Source organism: Siniperca chuatsi, linkage group LG23 (assembly GCF_020085105.1).
Source record: "Siniperca chuatsi isolate FFG_IHB_CAS linkage group LG23, ASM2008510v1, whole genome shotgun sequence".
NCBI lineage: Eukaryota > Metazoa > Chordata > Actinopteri > Centrarchiformes > Sinipercidae > Siniperca > Siniperca chuatsi.
The window spans coordinates 23,109,648-23,126,728 of record NC_058064.1 but is presented as its reverse complement, the minus strand read 5'-3'; the positions used below and the strand labels follow the sequence as shown (position 1 = coordinate 23,126,728).

Sequence of the window (17,081 nt, the reverse complement as noted above, 5' to 3'; positions counted from 1 at the left end):
TTGGAGTAGAAGAACTGTGTCTACAAAATGTATTTGCCATGGGGTTAGAGAGGCTATTCCATTATTTGAAAGAAACTGGGCTGATCAAAAGAAGTTTGTGATCAGTGAAATATGTTTTTTGATAAAGTGGATAGATAATTCTGGTCCACACTCCAACATACTAGGTGGCGGTCATGCACCTTAACACTGGTTGTCACCCGCCATAAAACGCAACAAAGAAGAAGAAGAAGTTCTAGCGGAAGTTACTCCTGCGAGCGGAACACGGGCCGTATACGCGTGGTCCAGCCATTATATACAGTCTACGGGTCCAGCCCTTTGAGCTGCGATCTTTCAGCATGGCTGCGATTGGTGTTCACTTTGGATATACATGCGCTTGTGTGGCGATATTTAAGGTACGTTGCGGTTAGTTTAATTCTACCGGTCTTTCAAACGCTGTTCGTTTCCTTCTGATCGATAAGATAGTGACGGATTTGAGCTCAACTCCAAAATCCCACTGAAAAGCTCTGGTTGTTAAGCTGTCAATAAACTATATAGATACGTTGAATTAGTTTAAGTCATTCCATATGAGATTGCTTCGTTACGGTCCGTGTATTATCCGCTCATTCGGTTATTTCATTCAATCCGGAAAACAAAAAACACGGAAAATGGGTCAGAATTCCGTTTTTAAAAAAGGAAAATGTTTTCTTGAAATGAGTAATCTACAAGAAAACCAAAACAAAAAAAAATCTGTTATTTTGTTTTGTAGTTTCTCTGCTTTGCGCAGTGTGTTTTGCACGTGCATGTACCTCGCGGACGCAGGCAGATTCGAAGAAATGTTGGTGAAGCATTTTAGAAATTGAAAATTAATATCCAATAGGCAGCAAAATGATCACATACATTTCCACACTAGAAGGGATTGTGTAACTTACACAAGGTAGTAGTTGTCTGTATGAAGTCTGGTCTAATATGATTATTATGCAGGCTACAGCCTGTCTGTCAACACTGGTGAACCGGATATTAAAGGTTAATATCTGTAAAAAAACAAAATCTCCTCAGAGACCATTAAAATGACTGATAGCATTCCACTTTTTCGTTCTGCAAGGTCCCCCGAGGTGCGTGCACGGGTACAGTGAAGAAATGTCAGAATACCACAAATCTGAAAAAATCTGAAAACACAAACTTGATTTAGTGTTTTAGTTTTCTATTTTATTTGATTACCCACTTCAATATGAACATGAGAAAAGTTATTTTCGTTTAAAAAACGAATTTCGGACCCGTTTTCTTTTTGTTTGTTTGTTTTTTAGATTGAATTAGATAATTGAGTGAACAGATTATACACAGACCGTACTGTTAGTCCAAATACAATTGTAGTTATCTGTTAGGATATCCACAACTGCCAAAGTTCTTAAATACTTTAATTTATATTTCGTCCTTAACAGTGGAACTGCACAATGCACACTTTACTACATTTAGTGTAGTGTCTGTACACTGTAATGTTTTTATAACAGTTCACTGGGGATCTGTTGTGCTTTGAACCAGCATGAACAATATACTGAAGGTTCAAAAGCAGTTTTGAACCACTGTGCTGCTGAGATGCACATAGACTGTATTTTAATTTAAATAAACTTTATTTAAGTATTTACTTTTTATTTATTTATTATTAATGGACAAACTGGCTAAGTTTTGGAAATGTTCTAAAACTGTTGTGTAGGGCTACCTAATGTAACCAAAAAGGGGTACAGGGCAGTTAATTCATGTAGAAGGACGCATTGATTCTATTTTCTACATGCAGTTAATATGCAGTAGGGAAACAAAGCCGTGTTTCCACCCAAGCTTTTTTATGCAAAGCTATCTAATTAGAAAAGCTGGATGGAAGCAAAAATAATTGACAAAACGTATTAATATTTTCTCTCTACTAACGGAATGCTTCCAGGGGTGTGTGGACACTGGAGGACAGCCGACAGCAGACATCTGAGCTGAGAGCCTGCGTCTCTACAGCTGCTGTTGTCGAGGAGGAAAGTTAACACTAGCAGTCCATTAGTAGATAGAAAATTGGCTCTATCTACATTAAAACCTAAAGAAAACTGTCATCAAAAACAATCATTATTTATTTACATTTATTAATCGGAGTATTCACAGTAAGGCACAATTCATGGAGGCTATGGAGAGAGAGATCTGTCGTTGCGCATCAGCTGATTAAGCCCTTTAAGCAGTTCTCTCTGTATACACTTATCTCGTGGCCACGAGTTAAAGTGGAGACGATGTAGTGGCCACGAGTTAATTAAAATGTGCTAAGGAATTGTATCTTGTGGGCACGCAATAGCATTTCGTGGCCTCTATATATTTTTTTTCTATCAGAGACCCTTCTGGTGCTCGGTATATTTTATAATTTGCCTTACTGTTGGCTTAAGTCACTGCATCTCCCGACAGAACGCCACGGTTCTTCAGCATAACCTTAGCGAGTTCTCGTCAACTAGAGTAAAATTCACTTCACCGGTCTCTGCTCTGCGCCGCTCCGTGCATATGTGTGGGCGCCCTGCCCTCGGTAAGCAGAGGAGAGAAACTAGCGTGACTGTAAATGACAGCAAAACGCAGTAAAGACTCTCAAACTGAGCTGAAATTAAACAAGTGTAAAGTATTTCATTTCTTTCTTTCAGGGGTGGGGGGTCCCGTTAAGGCAATGGTATGGGAAACACTGAGCTCCCGCGGTGGAAACGGTATTGCAAAATCTCTACATTTCTACCGTCGCACGGTATATGCCGTCATTTCGCCCAACCCTACCAGCAGCACGACACCCCGAGGGACCCTGTCAGAAGCCTCCTCTTATTCCACTAAACACATGTAGACTGGATGGCCAAAATGTTTTGGAGTAATTTTCTGTAGATCAACGAATCAATTAATTGATTCAAGTAAAACTTCAGTTAATAGCCCAGGCTTTTATTTGCTTCAATCACTGAACTCAACCTTGGGACATGCGTCTATACAGGGCAGTTCTTTAATTCCTTTGGCACAAAACTCTTGCTCAGCAAAAGTGGGAAATACTATCAAATTGTTTATTTAAACCAGTATGAATATTACTTTAAAATTTTGGCTATCAAATAACACATCAATTACGAATCATTCATTTGATCTAGCTCCGAAAGACAGCGCATCTAGGACTAAAGGAATATAAATAATTGAGGAATGGACAAATTCAGACTTTATGACGACTTCGGAGTTAGGGAGTCACCACTTTTTTTCGTCTCTCTTGTTTACCAGGCCGGTAAATCTGAATGAATTATGCTTTGGGTGCTCATGGTTTCCGTAAAATGAACTGAACGAGTGAATTGTCGAGAATCTAACTGATATTGACAAAAGTTTAAACATTTATATTTGTATGCGCAATCTAAGATCTCAGATTGTAATCTAGCTCAAGCGGGCAACTCAGTGGGCTTTAAGAGGTTTTATACATCCAAAGAACTTATAACTATAAAAACCAGACCCGGCGTCTAATTGAGACCTGCGTTTAATTGTCAAAACGTGTAGCCACACCCAGCCAGTAAAAGGGACTCTGAGTTTAATTGCAGTTCAGCTTTTAATTGACGGTAACTGTTTTTGCCCTATTAAGTATATTCGCAACTGAAATGATGTGTTTGTGTGTTGTTCAGGATGGGCGGGCTGATGTGGTGGCTAATGATGCAGGAGACAGAGTGACTCCAGCTGTCGTGGCCTACAGAGACACTGAGCAGGTACAACACGTGCTTTACTTCTCTTCACATCAGTTTTCCACAAGGACCGCATGACCATAGCGTAGTTTCATAAAAGTGGATCAGAAAAGCAAGGCTTATTGTGAAAACGCCTGTCTTGAATTAACCAACAAACAGAACTAGGATCAGTCTGTTTCATAGAGCTGGTTTGGAGCTATTGTGGGCAGTATAAGTCAAGTCTGGTTTATTTCATGACTTTGAAACACAGACTTGAGACATCAAGCACTGATCACATCAATTCACAGTGAAGAAAACTGACTTGACTGAACTCAGAAGTAGAGACGAATTCAAATCAGCTGTACTCCTTTTGTTAGCTCACTCTGTTGCTACACTTTGCTTGTAGTCATGACTACATGAATGAATAAATATTTAATATAATTAGCGCTGAAAATTACTGTGTAGATGTAGAAAATGCAACACACTATTAAAGAACTTTGACTTATCAAATAGGACCCCAGACAGGTCTTTTATTTTGTAGCAAGACAATGAGATAATTAGCTTTTTTTTTTTTTTTCCTTCCGAAAAATAGTGTTTTGCAATCCTCTCTGGTTGAAAGTTTCCTCCTTGTTCAAAAGTTTGCTCTTTTGCACCCAACAGTGATGTCATGGTATACTAACACACCCTGGAGTACACTTGTTGAAGCCACTGGCGGTACACACTGTTTGAATACCTTCAGATTGGCCTCCTGCCACTTTGTGCATTTTTAGTATATTGATTTCTAAGTGTATGGTTTTTTTTATATTTTATTTAGTGACATTTAAAGAGAGAAGAGATGGTAAAAATGTTTCTTACTATGAGGCAACAGTCATAGGTCATAGTTGTTTATTAGCTTTATTTTAATTACAGTGCATTTTAAAGCACATAGAGACTGAAAACATTTTTGCAATCATGAGATTAAGTCATAATTAGTGTGCTTACCTTCTGCGATGCACTAACTTTCTTTTAATTAGATCTTTATTATTATTATTATTATTTTATTATTATTATTATTATTATTATTATTATTATTATTATTCCTCCTCCTCTGGACTTTTTGTCATACTTTCATATATTAGTAACTTAATTACAACTTCAAAATGTTCAGATTCTTGACTAATATTGTGCATCCTTTTAGAATATATATTAGTCATAATTTTGAAATATTAAACTTGTCTCATGATATATACATTTATATTGTGATACTCTACAATACTACAATATTTGTGTGCTGTTGTGTTTTTCTAGCCTTTCATATGTAGACACTTGTAGACTTGATCTGTGCCCATCCAGTTCTCTGTTAAACTGCCCTTGATGGAACCAAATTATTATTACAGTATTGACAGCTGTGTGATGCAGCTGTAAAGCCTCTATAGCTCCTTCACAGAGTAGCAGAGTGGCTAATATTTTGGCATTTGGTTTATAGCTGTTTATTTGTCAGTGTGCTTATTGACTGATTTTTATCTTCTGCAGATTGTAGGTATTGCTGCAAAGCAAGGACGGGTCCGCAACGCTGCCAACACTGTTGTTAAAGTGAAACAAGTGCTGGGGAGAAGGTGATATACTTAATACCGTCTTCTTTGCAAATCTTAAAGCTACAACACTCAGTTGGCTCTTTTGTTGAATATTAAAATCTAAATAATAGGTCAGTAGGCAGAAAAAATGTGTTAAATACATATCATGCAGTTCTAGCATACAAAATATGATAATGATACATCTTTTGGGGGGCTCTACTACTGCTAGAAAAAGCATTCAGTGAGAACAGGGACAGACTTGGTTCAATGGTTTGTCATATACAACACTGAAGCTGGAGCTCTTCCTCAGGCAGCATCTGTCTGGAAATTATCTATGTAATGCCAGTAACAAGTTTAAGTTGTTCAGTAACTGCACTGTGGTTACTAAAATGTCTCCATATGTCATTTCTGAGAACATTTGTGCTTTTACAGAATAATTAGTTGCCGGGCTCATGACTTGAATGCTTGTGGAGGCAGTCATTCATGATATAAAGGACCTGTAATCAGCAAAATCAATGAACTGATTAACTGATGTAATCATCCTATTGGCAACCCTCTCTGACAAGCAAGAGGACACCTGCACATTACAGACATGCAGTATATTACTGAATGAGTTGTTCAGAGTGACTTAAAGGTTTTGTCTTTCTCTGTCTCTCAATGGGCAGCTTTGATGATCCAGAGACACAAATTCACAAAACAGAGACCAAGTGTCAGGTGAGTTTGTTAACAGATCCACTCTGTGTTGTCTATGTAGCTCTTACAAGTTTATGTAGTGTATTACCCCAAAATGTCTAAAATGATTGCTTTGCCACATACATTTTGTTTCCTTCATTTACATTAATTCTTGTCATGCTGTTGATATAGTTCAACAGCTATCTTCAGTCAGAAGCATAATGGCTTGTCGTTAGTTTAACTTTTGAAAATACTTGTTGAACCCATGATTGACTGTACTGGTAAAGCAGTGAATCCTCAGTCTAAGCAGTGATTTCTGTGTTCAGGTGGTCATCAGAGAAGAGAAGCCTTATTATGAGATTACAGCAGGAGAACACCCAGAGTATGTTGCTCCAGAGGATGTCGCAAAACTCATCTTCCACAAAATGAAAGGTAGTTTGTGGAAAAGTCACACACACACACACACGCCTCGTAGATAAACAGTAAGTTAATTGATCATTCCCATTTTCACAGAAACAGCTCAGTCAGCTCTGGGCTCTGATGTCACCGACGCAGTCATAACCGTCCCTTTTGAGTTTGCGCATGCTCAGAAACGTGCTCTGAGGTATGCCACATTACTACCCATTACAACTGTACTATTTTGTTGTGTGACAGTGAACATCTTTCCATTTGTACCTTTTAATAAAGTCTACCACTCTGTTTGTTTTGTGCAGGGAGGCAGCTGAAGCTGCAGGGTTTCATGTACTGAGGTTGATCCATGAGCCTGCTGCTGCTCTGTTGGCCTATAACATCGGACAGGACTGTTCCTCTGGAAAGAGGTACAGCACTGATACTGCATGATGAAGAAAAGGAAGAGCACCGCATTCCTGGCACATGATACATGTTACTAGAGTTGACTTGTTTATTGGTTTACTGACACTGGCCATAAATCAGATATGGTTGGTCATTGCTGATATAATCAAGGACAGGATGGGATTTTATTCTGCTTGCTAATGATTATTGTATTAAGATCGACCAAAAACACTCAAAACTCCAAACCTACCTTTGACTCTAATTTGATTTAAAAGTCTAATATCAACTTCTCAAAGTGTGAGAAAATTTAGGTCTCACTAATGTACATGGCAACCCTGGATAGTTTCTGTCCGATGATAAGTAGTAACAACCCAACATCATTAACAGCTCAGTGTTCTACAGTACACGCTTAATATTTTGTAATCAGACTTTAAGTGTGTGTCACCATTGATCTAATTAAACTAAACTAAATCAAGAAGCAAGTTAAAATCGTGTTCATCAGTTTTTCAGCCTGGTTAGCAGTCTCCCTCCCAAAACATGACTTCACTGCTAATAATATAAATAACAAGCTACCAGCTGTCTGTTCACTGAGTGGAGAACAGACAGCTGGTAGCTTGTTATTTATATTATTTCCACCTTCGCTTAGTGGACTCATTATGACATCAAAATTAATATATTCCAAGTGATTTGCCCTCATACTGATCTGTACTGTGTTGACAGCCATGTCCTGGTGTATAAGCTTGGCGGGACGTCCCTGAGTGTGACAGTGCTGCAGGTCAATGGAGGAATGTTCCGAGTTCTCAACACCCACACTGACCACAGCATAGGAGGAGAGAGCTTCACACAGGCCTTGGCCCAGCACCTCGCCACTGAGTTCAAACGGTAGCTACTGTGTTTTCTGCTGCTCCTTGAAGCTCTCCTTACACTTTGTGACTTAATATTTTCCACCATATGTTACAGTTTTACTCAAGCGAGTTTCACTATGACATTACTTTTTATGTCCAGTAGGGATGTGACAGTATCAAATTTTCACGCTCCAATTACTGTTGCCAAAAATATCACAGTGAATGGTGTTATCAAGATATTGCATCAAACTTCTCTGAAATACTACCTTTAGTGCTGAAATATAATACAATTTGTTCACACAATGCCTTATCAAAGCTAGCAAACACTGACCAGTGAACTGTACACTGCATCCTTGTTGGACTCTGTAGAAGCATTAATATACATGTGTGCGCATGCGCCAACGTGCATGCTGTTGCTCCGTCTCGTCGTCTTACTTTTTCCAATTTTTAGATTTCCTTTTTTCATATAAAACTTTTAACTTTTGTGTAAATGTCATTTTTAAACTACGCTCTTTCTGAAAATGAGAGTAGAGTGTTTTGGTATTTTTTTTCGCCATGAAACTTCTTCTCCTGCTACTCGGTCAGGGCACCGCTGCACATCGCGCTGAAGCCGAGCTGCATGGTGCTCAGGACAACCGATGTCCTCACTGAGATCTGGAGGAGGACACACCGAGGATGCAGAGATGAAACGAAGCGGCGAGGGAAGAGAGGAGGGTCCAGACAAGAGACTTAAGAACAAGAGATTTAAACCATGTCTGCCTTCACTCGTTATCGGCAATGTGAGATTACTGGCAAATACAATGGATGAGCTAACAGCGTTAGCCCAGAGTCAGATGGAGTTCCGTGAGTGTAGTTTGATGTGCTTCTTAGAGACAGGGCTACACCAGGATATCCCGGATCATAACGTTTCCATCCATGCCTTTCAGACTGTTCAGGCTGACAGGGATCACACTGGGAGGGGTAAGTGCAAAGGCAGCGGGCTTGCTGTTCTGGTCAATAACAGATAGTGTAACCCTGGTCACGTTACTATCAAGCAGAGTATCTGTAGCCCGGACATTGAACTGTTAGCTGTGGGGCTCCGGCCATATTATCTGCCAACTAACATGGTCCATTGTTATCCATGGGTAACAAAGGACATCAAAGACTTCCTGAATGCCAATCGGAGGGCCTTTACCGATGGTAATAGAGAGGAGGTGAGGGCAATCCAGGCTGACCTGAAGGTGAAGATCAGGGAGGCCAAGGAGAAGTACAGGAAGAGCTGGAGTGGAAACTCCAACAGAACTACATGAGAGAGGTCTGGAGTGGTATGAAGAGCATCACTGGCTTCAGACCGACTGGCAATAGAGGAGTTTGGACAGGGCCAACAAACTTAATATGTTCTTTAACAGATTCGACACACCGGCTCCTGCTCATCCCCCCTCTAACTGAGCTGCTGTCGGCCCTCAGACTCCTCTGAGTCCACTGCTCCCCCCTCCTCCATCTTCCTAGGAGAGTCCTACTCCCCCCTCAACTGGCTCTCAGGCCCTCTGACCACGTGAGAGGACAGCTGATGAAACTCCACTCGAACAAGGCTGCAGGCCACGATGGCATTTGCCCCCCAGCTATGTGGAGTCCTTCAACATGTCTTCAACCCGAGCCTGAGTCTTCAAAGGGTCCCTGTTCTGTGCCGAAGACACCGCGTCCCAGTGGCTCCAAGGACTACAGACCGGTGGCACTGACCTCCCAGATAATGAAGACCCTGGAGAGACTGGTGCTGGAACAGCTGTGGCCCATGATCAGACCCCTCCTGGACCCCCTTCAGTTCGCCTACCAGCCCTGGCTGGGAGTTGAGGACACCATCATCTTCCCACTGAACTGCATCTACACCCACCTGGACAAGCTGGTGAGGATCATGTTTTTTGACTTGTCCAATGCTTTCAACACCATCTGACCACCCCTACTGGGTGAGAAGCTGGCAGCGTTGCAGGTGGATGCCCCCCTAGTGTCCTGGATTGTGGACTACCTGACTGACAATATACATGCATATAATAAACTGGACTGGGCTAAGAACACTCAAGCTCTTTACAGGAAGGGCCAGAGCTGCCTCTATTTTCTGAGGAGGCTGAGGTCCTTCAACATCTGCCGGACAATGCTGAGGATGTTTTATGAGTCTGTGATGGCCAGTGCTTTCCTGTATGCTGTTGCAGGTTGAGGGAAGCGGACGCTAACAGGCTCAACAAACTGGTCCGTAAGGCCAGTGACATTGTGGGGGTGGAGCTGGCCTCTCTGTTGGTGGTGTCAGAGAGGAGGATGCTGGCCAAAATACATGCCATCTTGGACAGTGTCTCCCACCCGCTCCATGACGTGCTGGTCAAACAAAGGAGTACCTTCAGCGAAAGACTCATGCCCCCCCAAAATGGATCACAGAGCACCACAAGAAGTCATTCCTGCCTGTGTCCATCAAACTCTTTAATTCCTCCCTCTAAGTATCAGTCTGTATGACCCTAAGTCACTAAACTGGACATTGGATCATTAACATCACTGCAATACTTGAAATAATTGTGCAGTATTCTCTGCTTAATACTGCTGTGCAATATACTGTTTTCAGTTTAATATTCCTTGCTTATTGATATTTATTAATATTTGAATTACTGCTGTGCAATATCCATCTAATAATCTGCTACACTTTGACCGTACTGATTATTGCACTATTACTAATTACTTATATTATTACATTGTATTATACTTATCAACCTGTAAATCCATATTTGTACTTCAGTTATTTTAGCTTTTCTACTTAATTTATCTTAGCTGTATTATAGTGTATTTTGATTTGCACATCTCTTCTTTCTTACTAGAAATAATTGTCTCGTGGACTTATTTTATCATTATTTCTATTCTATTAGTACTTCTATTCCTGTGTGCACTGACATGATAGTGAGCAGCTGTAAGTATTTCTGATTCTGATACATTCAGTTGCCAGTTTATTGGGTACAGCTAGGTTAATATTATATCCAACACATTTATATCAATGAGGGTAGAGTAAATAATCACCTGTCAGTAGAATACAACTCAACAGGAGCGCAAATGACATTCTCCTCAATTGTCATACAGTTGAACCTTCATGAAGGTAAGATTTATTAGGGTTAGAGGGGAGAAGTTGGAACAGGTTGTGTCCAGGGTGTGATGGGTCTGCAGTGAAGTTTCTTGACTCTGGAGATGTGCAAGTCCTGAATGGAAGGCAGGTTGGCACCAGTGATTTTCTTTTTATTATTTTTTTTTCCCCCTGCAGACCTGACTGTCCGTTGTAGTCTGTTCCTGTCAGGTTTGGTGGCTGATCCAAACCAGACCGTGATGGATGTGTAGAGAACAGACTGGATGATTGCTGTGTAGAATTGGATCAGCAGCTCTGCAGATGGTTGTGTTGTGTCTGAGTTGGAGCGGGTGAGGGCTGTAAATGTTGGCATATCAAACCTGCAGTAAAACACATTCAGGTCGTCGGCCAGTTGATGGTTCTCCACAGTGTGAGGGGATGGTTTCCTGTAGTTGATGTCGTGCAGTCTTCTCCTCACTGATGCAGGGTCGTTCGCTGAAAACCTGTTTTTACGTAGCTTCTCTTTGCTACACTGATCTCCTTTGTCAGTGTGTTTCTGGCCTGGTTGTACGGGAGTCTGTCCCCACTTCTGCAGGCCTCCTCCTTGGCCTGAAAAAGCTGCCTGAGTTTAGCTGTAAACCAGAGTTTATTGTTGTTTGTGCAGGAAGTTTTAGTTGGCACACATATGTCCCCACAAAAGATAATTATAAGATGTCACAGTGCCAGTGAGTTCATCTAGGTCTGTAGCTACAGTTTCAAAAACAATCCAATCAGTGCAGTCAAAGTAGGCCTGTAATTCCAGCTTTGCCTCGTTGGTCCATCTCCTCACACTCCTGACCACAGGCTTAGCAGATTTTAGTTTCTGCCTGTAAGTCGGGGGAAGATGAATCAGACATTGATCAGAGAGTCCCAAAGCTGCATGGGGGTCAGAGTAATAGGCGTGTGTTTTTATCCCTGGTGGTACACTTAATGTGCTGTCTATATTTTGGCAGTTTGCTCCTACAAATAAAAGCTCTGCAAAACGTTCCGTTGGGTGAAAAGCAGTGGAAAAAGTTTGACAAATGAATTTTCCAATATTCAAAAGTTCCTCCCTGATGAATGTAATCAGAAAGGGAGAGCTGAAAACTGAAAAAATAAACAAAACAGAGAGCCAGAGCACCAAGACTGCCCTCCGTGGTGCCATCTTGAATGTATCATTGTATAGATGATGTTGCATTGCAGTAAAAGTGGAACTAACACTGGAATTGTTGTTGTTTTTTTTGGACGGAGCCTCTGTGTTCACTGTGCCAACACAGTGCGACTGTTAGTCCTCAAGCCCTAGTGGCCTTGCATGAATGACATGCAGCCATAGTGACATCACCTGTCCCAAAGATCAGCCAGTGCGAGAGGGCCAGTTCCAGTATGTGTGTTTCACCACTAGATTTGAATTTGGGCTTTGTGGTTTACTGTATATATTGTAAATATTCTGAAAAGATTCTAAAATCTTGTCATATCCTGATTCAAGGTCCCTTCCCTTCTCACACTCTCTCTCTCTCTCACACACACACACACACACACACACACACACACACACACACACACACACACACACACACACACACACACACACACACACTGCACCTATATAATGTGTTACATACCTTGTTTATATACGACTCCTCACAGCCATCCTCATGTTATTTGTCTGTGTTTGTTGTGCAGCACCTTTAAGCATGATGTGAGCAGTAATGCTCGGGCAATGCTGAAGCTGATGAACGGAGCAGACATGGCCAAACACTCTCTTTCCTCATTGGGATCAGCCAACTGCTTTGTTGACTCCCTGCATGATGGCATTGACTTTGAATGCAATGTCTCTAGGTAAGCTGTTAAGGTGACACAAAGCTTGTGGGGGAGAAAAAAAAAGGTGTTGCAAATAACATGCTGGTGTTAACTCAAGTGATTGGCTCTGTACATGTGAGCAGAGACACCAAGGATAAAACACAACCTTACAGTAACCAAATAGTAAGACTATTTACACATTGTATATGATGTAAATAATATTTTCTTTTGAAATAAAATACAAAGATAACAAGATGTGAATAGTGAAAGAGCCACACATATTCAGCTCCCAAGCTATGGGCTGGTCACCCTAAATGTAGACATTACATTATAGGTAAACTTATTTTATGCATACTGTTTGTCACGGTGTGTGTGACGGCTCTGGTTTGAACATATATTATCATTTTCACTCAGTCATTGTCAGAGCAATGAGTCTAAGTAAAGGTGCATAGACAACAATTCCAACCATCTGTCTTAACATCTAACAACACTTCACCATGCAGATGACAAAAATTATTAGATTTTACCAAAATGTACATGTATAGAAGCAATATCAATAAATAATCTAGATACATACAAACATGCATACAGTGTGCTTCATCCCAACTCTTCATCTAACCTATACATTTAATGCAAGGGTGAAGTTCATTTGCATTTATTTTGCTCACATACCAAAACGACACTGCTAAACTACAATATATATATATATATATATATATATATATATATATATATATATATATATATATATATATATATATATATATATATATATATATATATATATTTATATATATATATATATATACTTTTTTTTGGTAAAGTTCACCATTGCCCCATTGCCCATGACATATGTCAGCCCTTCTAAAATGTCTGTTTACGTCGTCTTCTTTTTTTTATGGTGGCCTCAAAGGACAAAAGACATACAAGATTGAAAACACAAACATTATGGAAATATGCTCTAAATCCTAAAATGCTACAAAAGTGAAAACATGTACAAAAGGTAAAAGCACAAACGTTGCAGGAAATTTGCTTCAAAACGAACAGCTGCAAATAAAATTAAAGCAGCATGGGTTGAATGAATGTGAATGTGTGAAACTGATTGGTTTATAATTGCATAACATTTTGCGATTTGCAATGTTTTTTTGCCTTTATGAGCAGATTTAGTGTAAGCATATATTGTCAATATTTTGATATGCAGAAATATTTTTTTTTATCTATGATTGGAGCTAATGAAATTTGTGGACAAAGTAAGGGTGGATAAATAGTTGTTACAAACATGACAACCTCTGTGATTTATATTTTATTTTTATTTTTTTAGAGCTCGATTTGAGCTCCTCTGCTCATCGCTCTTCAACAAGAGCATCCAGCCAATCAGACCCCTGCTGGAAGAGGCGGGACTCTCCACCAGCGACATTAACAAGGTATGGTGCATGTGAGAAGTTTTTACAGCCACGTATGCTTTCGTTTATTGTTGTTGTTTGAAATGATATAATTGCAATGATAGTTGCATGATATGTATGAGTGATCTTTATTTTGATAGTGAATCAGAGTGAATGTGAGTTAAAGGGGGGAAAAAAAGCCTTGGATCCTTCAGTAATAAACGCAACATGCTTTTCATGTGATGGGTGTGTTTTTAGGTGGTTCTTTGCGGCGGCTCGGCCAGGATTCCTCGTCTCCAGCAGATTATCCGTGATATGTTTCGTGATGTGGAGCTTCTCAGCTCAGCACCTCCTGATGAAGTAATCGCTGTGGGAGCAGCCCTGGAAGCAGGCTTACTGGTTGGAAGAGATGGCCTTGCCCCCGAGGAAGAGTCTGTCACAGTGGATGTATCTGCCACTGACCTTCTAGTGAAGGTATGCTGGGCAACTAAAAACACGATCTATCGATCGTAATTCTATTAGTGGATCTTGCGCTATATAAAGAACTTAATACATTAATTCTAATCTTTTCTGTCCGGTTTCGTGGTGTGTGGGTGTTGCAGGAGGTGGATGAATCTGGAGCCGAGGTGTTCACTGTTCTCCTTCCATCGGGCACGCCCCTCCCTGCCCGCAGACATCACATCCTGAGTGGAGGGGGAAAACTGTCCTCCCTCTGTCTGGAGATTTACCAGAGATTTGTCACGGAGCAGCCAGAAAAACTAGCTAAGGTATAGAAAAACACTGGATCAAATGTCAAACAACATACACTTCCTGATTTTGTTTGAGCGCCCAGTAGCACCCTCAAGTTCTCTTCAAGTTTCCTCCGAGTTCACTGTTGATGTTTTTAAACTCACATGTCAACTGTGTTACGTTTATTAAAAACATAAAAATAATTGAGCTGGGAGGAAAATCCTAGGATTTGGGGGCCCCACTGGGCACTTTAACAAGTTCACATAGGTTAAACATTCCTGCTATTTCATATATGTATATAGGTGCCATGGTGTTATGTGCAAAAGGTCAGGTAAAGTAGAATATAGATCAGAGGGGTAGTGTCGTGTGGTTAAACAGCTTTGCTAATCACGATGAAGGAGAGATGACGTCTTCAGAATAGTGTTTATTTCGTTAACGAAAATTATGACAAAATATATTCCCCAAATCTCCATACATGATGGCAAGAGCGTGGTTTGGTCGGGAAAAACCCATCAAGACGCAACCCACAGAAACTGAGGTAATGATAAGATGTTTAATAATGTTTCTTTACTTTTTAACTTATATTAAATTAAGTCAACTAAATTTACAAAAGACAGTGGTAAAATATGCTGGGCAGTAGCCAGTTATCTAGTACTTAGCTTCTGTTTATTAATATTTTCTTTCCAAATATATGTATGCAGTGTACAAACTATTATAAACACTGACTATAACAGTCTGTAACACAGCCTAGTATGACAATACCACTAAGGCCTAAATAAATGACAATCAAATCAACACCTCTCTGTTACTGTCTGTTGCTGACGGTCTTTAGGTGTCCATTGTTAAGACAGCATGTTCCATTTATCCAGGGGCCTCATTTGTTGAATCGTGTTGGTTCACGCAGTATGCAAATCAGAAGATGTTTCAGGTCTGCATGTATGGATGCTGAAATGAATATTGAATCAGACCAGACACCCTCTCTGCAATAGCTGGCAAAATTAACACTATAGAAAACACTATTGTTGTCTCTTCCAGATTAAAGAAGGTCTGAGTTGATAAAAATGTTGATACACTCATTTAACTGCCTTGAGTTATTATTGTGTGCTCAAAGCAAAGAGCTTAAAGAGCAGCAGTGAGTGGGGCAGTGCATGCTTTGCAGCCTTTTTTTGCCCCGGGGATGTCTCTCAGGTTACATACAGGTTGCCCTACATTGTTGGCAGAGGTTGTATGCAGTGTGAAAGGAATACCTGCAGACTATTCAGGGCTGAAAAAGTACTTCCACCTCCTCTAAATTTTTTTCGAATAAAAAACAAAACAAAAAAACAATAAAGCTCAGTGGACTTTGTAGTAAAGATGCAAGTACATTATTCAGCTTTCCTTTCAAGGAAACTAAACATGATTTTTAATTATGGATACTGCATTAAAAATACAGCAGACGTTAACATGGAATTTAAAAAAATATATATATTTTAATGTTTTTGCTATACTATTAAAATGGAAAACGCAATAACAAATTATTTCATCATAATTTCTTAAGTGCTTGATTGATTTAAATGTAACAAACTAGAAATATAGGTTAAATATTTTTATAAGAGAAAGTACAGTTGGTTTTCACTGAGACACTATGAGAGCGGTGAGAGCCAACCGAAACAGTAAAGGGCAGGACAGCTAAACAATGAGCTCTGTAAAGCCGGGGGGAGCTGCAGATTCAGTTGCTCAAGCACACCATTCACACAGATAAGATTAAGGAAACAAACACACAGAGGGAGAGAGACAAGGACAACATGCACATAAGGTAGAGAGAGAGGATCCTGTCTTCTGATCAAAAGTTAGATAGCTAACTACTGTCAGTATCAATGCAATAAAACAGCAATCTAGATACCTGGGTACTGGTAATGATTTTAAAACAGAATTTTAACTGACATAGGCATCACTAAAGAATGGACAGCAAATTATTCCCTGTAAATCTAGGAAATACTGTAAATTGTAAATGGCAAAATATTGTAGCAGTTTTACAAACCCTTATTGAGTTTGTTTTGTATTGTTTTTGGCTGGTATGGTTCACATTCTGTCTCTAATTTCTAAAAAAAACAACAAAAAAACAAGAAATAATTAATTATTATTAATAATTGAAATTAACCTTTTTATCTGCATGTGTGTGTGTATGTATGTATTTGTGTGTATAATGTATAGATTATCTTGAGAAACCTGCAGCCGAAAGAGGAGAACCACGACATCGACACTGTGGTGACTATGAAAAGGTATCCACCCTTCCAGGATCAGCACATTGGCCATTTGATGTGACTGCTTGTATAGCTTTATTTCTATATGTTGCAGGGATGGCTCTGTTCATGTTTCCTGTGTAGAACAGAGCACTGGAAGGCCAGAGGTCATCACCATAGCAGCTGTATCATGAAGCCACTGATCTGCAGTCCAAACCACACACCAGCACACACTGTCAGTGCAATGTTTTGTTTTGTTTTGTTTTTTTCTCACTCAATAAACATAATCAAACCCAACTATATGCCCAGATTTATTACCTTCTGGATTTCTAT

General features: G+C 39.9%; 1 protein-coding gene across 1 annotated transcript; it reads left to right on the top strand.

The window, feature by feature from the left end:
• The first annotated feature begins 234 nt into the window (after window positions 1-234).
• hspa14 (heat shock protein 14) lies at window positions 235-17,045 on the top strand. The gene is made up of 14 exons (XM_044186333.1): window positions 235-392; window positions 3,627-3,707; window positions 5,175-5,257; window positions 5,881-5,929; window positions 6,214-6,319; window positions 6,401-6,491; window positions 6,601-6,705; window positions 7,400-7,561; window positions 12,299-12,454; window positions 13,737-13,839; window positions 14,056-14,271; window positions 14,400-14,564; window positions 16,720-16,787; window positions 16,864-17,045. Exons 1-14 carry the CDS (start codon window positions 336-338, stop codon window positions 16,940-16,942), a joined length of 1,521 nt encoding a protein of 506 aa, XP_044042268.1. The 5' UTR covers window positions 235-335; the 3' UTR covers window positions 16,943-17,045.
• The last annotated feature ends 36 nt before the right edge of the window (window positions 17,046-17,081 follow it).